The sequence below is a fragment of the Galeopterus variegatus genome, unplaced genomic scaffold (genome assembly GCF_000696425.1).
Source record: "Galeopterus variegatus unplaced genomic scaffold, G_variegatus-3.0.2 Scaffold8711, whole genome shotgun sequence".
Classification (NCBI taxonomy): Eukaryota; Metazoa; Chordata; class Mammalia; order Dermoptera; family Cynocephalidae; genus Galeopterus; species Galeopterus variegatus.
In genome coordinates, this window is record NW_007734822.1 from 5,787 (window position 1) to 9,098 (window position 3,312).

Below are 3,312 nucleotides of genomic sequence, written 5' to 3' on the forward strand. Positions count from 1 at the left end.
TTCATTTTTAACTAATGGTCAGTAACAACCTTTTAGGTAAATTAACTTCAATATGTATCAATGTTTAGAGAAAAGAAATATTTTAAAATTGAAAGGTACTGTTGAAGATCAGATACAAGTATTTCACTGTAGAAGAAAACTGGGGTACAAAGCCTAAAAAAGCCCAAAGCCACATAGCTTGCCAGTAGCATGTTATAAAAAGGAGGGGAAAATTAATTTTTATATCTATCAATGTACAAAGTATAACAATGTAGCAACTACAAAATGTAGTTGAAAGAGTTTCTGGTTCCTCTAATGACTAAGGCACAGTTAATTTTTTAAGGGTCTTTGAGATCCAAGAAAGGAAGACCACATACCAAGAAAGAAAAGACATGCTACCCCAAATTTGAGAACTTCATAAAAAATGCAATCTGAATATAGAATGACCCATATACACCACAAACTAGGGATGGGACTTGAGTGAGGTGAGAATGGGATGGGATTGAAGAAACAAAGAGAAGACAATGGTAACTCTTATCTTCTCAGTAACGCTTTGAGGAAAGCTTTCACATACAGAAAAGTGGTTTAAAAACACAATTTTCTTTACCCTTATGAATCATTATACAACTGGTAAAATCAGGAATTAGATTTGGAGGACTGCAAAGCTTTTAGAAATCTAAAATATAGATAGCAGTTGGATGTGCATGTGTCAAAATCTCTCTTACAATTAAAACTAGAGAAATCCTTTTTTAGCCATAAAACAGGGAATTTTGTGCTTATTAGAAATGCTATAAAATTTACTAGCACAAGTTTTTAAAAAGTCACTGGAGAAGGTCCATGATATTGGAGACAATGGGTTTTAAATCACAGGCATACATTATTATGCCTCAGTTGACAGATCTGCACTGCATTGCAGTAAAGCAAGCAAAATTCCAACATCTGCACCAGAAGGCAGAGACCAGACAAGATTCCAGAATAAAGGGCTCTTCATCTCTTACCTGTTACCTGTGCAACAACTGCTTGGGAAATCCTCCGATTGGCAAGAAAGGCTTTGATTTCCTCTTTTATCACACTGCTGTCCCTCCTAACAAAAACAGAAGACAAGACCAACAATGTATGTTGAAGGCAGAAATCCACATCTTTGCTAAAAGAAAGGTAAAGCAGAGAGGTGGGGAGAACATAGAAAGAAAGGACACAAAAATAAAAAGTAAACGGACCAAACGTGTGAAAATATGAAACAAAGAAACACCAAATATTCAAGTCCTAAAACATCACACTGTCAGACAGACACTTTAGTGAAGGCCACAACAGATGTTTCACACCAGTGGATGGTTAATTGCATGTTGTGTATAATTCACATTAGGAACAAAGCTGTCACATGGGACATACAAAGTATCATTTACTAGGGAATAAATATATCTTACACAGAAATCCTAGAGTAATAAAAAGCAACAACAAAGATCAGTTGTGAGCAGACTATGAGTCTGAATGTTAACTATGCAACTGCATAAACATTGTTCATTTTAAAACCTTTAAAATGGTTAAGGGAATGGAAACCATCATCATTCTCACAAATGCAAAAATAGCAGCCATTTTAAGAAAGCTTTGCCCTTGCCTTCTTTTTCCTGTATAAACAAAAAAATTTCAGTGAAATGGGTTGAATACAAAATTTTAATATGAATGGGCATTTATTAATTTCCTATTACATATAATATACAGAATACTAAATGCTATACTATATTCTGTGTCCTTGGGATTACATATTATAGACCTCATTTTTCCTCTGCTAAGATGCCTGTTATAAAGTTGTACTTAAAAACTCACAAAATTCTCAAAAGACCAGACATTTACAGGAATGACAGTGAGTGGCAAAACAAACAGAATACTTAAATAGAAATTATACTTAAACCCTTAAAATTGACTAATTTCTCAGCAAACTGTGGCCCATGAGCTAAATCCGGCATGCCACCTCTGTTTACACAACCTATGAGCTAAGAATCACTTTCACAATCAAACTGATGACAGGGAACACTCCCCACCAATTTCATTCTTCTCATCAGTAGGCCTGTATTTTTAAAAAACTGTACTCAGTCATTACTATTCTGTGTTGAATTTTGTCAATAAAAATTTGTGACTGTTTTCTCTCTTGTATATAAGTATCTACATTATACCCTCAATTTTGTCTCTTGCCACAAAATCTAAAGTGTTTATTATCTAGCCCTTTACGGAAAAAGATTGTTGACCCCTTACGTGAGACAAAGTAATCGCAAAACCTTTACAAATTGTTTTGTGAATGAACCACAAACTCTCTATCGGAGCTCAAGTTTCTCTGTAGGTTATTTGGAGAAACTAAAGTATTCTATCTAAAAAAAAAAAATCAGTTGAGATTTAACTTAGCTCAGGTATTTTAAGCCCCTTGACAAGGAGTTATACACTCTGATAGTGTATTCCATGTTCTCTTTTGGGAATTCTGGAAAAGAGCAGAGAAGTGATAGTGGTGACAATTTCCAGTTTGTAGCTCTAGAGTATATTCCAATCTATTGGTTAGAAATCCTAATCAAAAAGATTATTTTGTTTTTGGCGGCTGACTGGTTCAGGAATCCAAACCTGCGTCTTTGGTGTTGCAAGGCTGTGCTAACTGGCCAGTGCCAAAAAGATTCTTAAGCAAAGAAAATAACAGCTGCCTAATGCAATATTTTAAATTTCTTATAATGATCCAGATTCTGACCTAGATACTGGCTAAATTCCTCCCAAAATGCTTGTCTGTGTTTGAAATATTTCTCTAAAAAATATGCATTCTCCTTTTATTTTACAATTGTGTATATGAAATAAAAAGGCACAAATAAATATATTTTAAAGTCAAACAAAACAACTGCTGATTAAAATAGGGGTAACATGGAACAAACACTTCACAAATATACATCAATAATTAGCTAAGCAAGAGATAAATTTCAGCAGTATCTACGTCAACTGGGCTTAGGTAAATAAAATAACCAAATTATTTGGTTTCTAATATAACTACAAAATTAACCTGAAATTTTAAAATAACGTATTGCATTTCAATGTATAGAAAGACCTTCTGGGAAAATAAAACTGAACTTAAAAGAATATTTATTGAGGCTAAATAAAAAATGTACTTTTGTGGGAAAAAATGATTAAATGGCATTTTCTTGACTAATGATTTAAAGGAATTTAAATCAATCTATTTTAAATCAAACTCACCCAGAGTAGACATTAAATCATATACAGAAGATAACATTCAGGGGCCGGCCCGGTGGCGCACTGGATAGTGCGCCGCTTGGGAAGCGCGGCAGTGCTCCCGCCCGAGGGCGG

At 34.2% G+C, this 3,312-nt stretch overlaps 1 protein-coding gene across 1 annotated transcript in view; it reads right to left on the minus strand.

Annotated features, from left to right (window-relative positions):
* Nucleotides 1-977: 977 nt before the first annotated feature.
* Nucleotides 978-3,312, minus strand: part of LOC103608700 (homeobox-containing protein 1-like) — a gene marked incomplete at its 3' end in the record, with an annotated part of 17,472 nt that continues 15,137 nt past the window's right edge. The window contains exon 3 of the mRNA XM_008593102.1: nucleotides 978-1,063. Coding sequence (XP_008591324.1) covers nucleotides 978-1,063 — 86 coding nt within the window. The remainder of the gene's footprint in view (nucleotides 1,064-3,312) is intronic.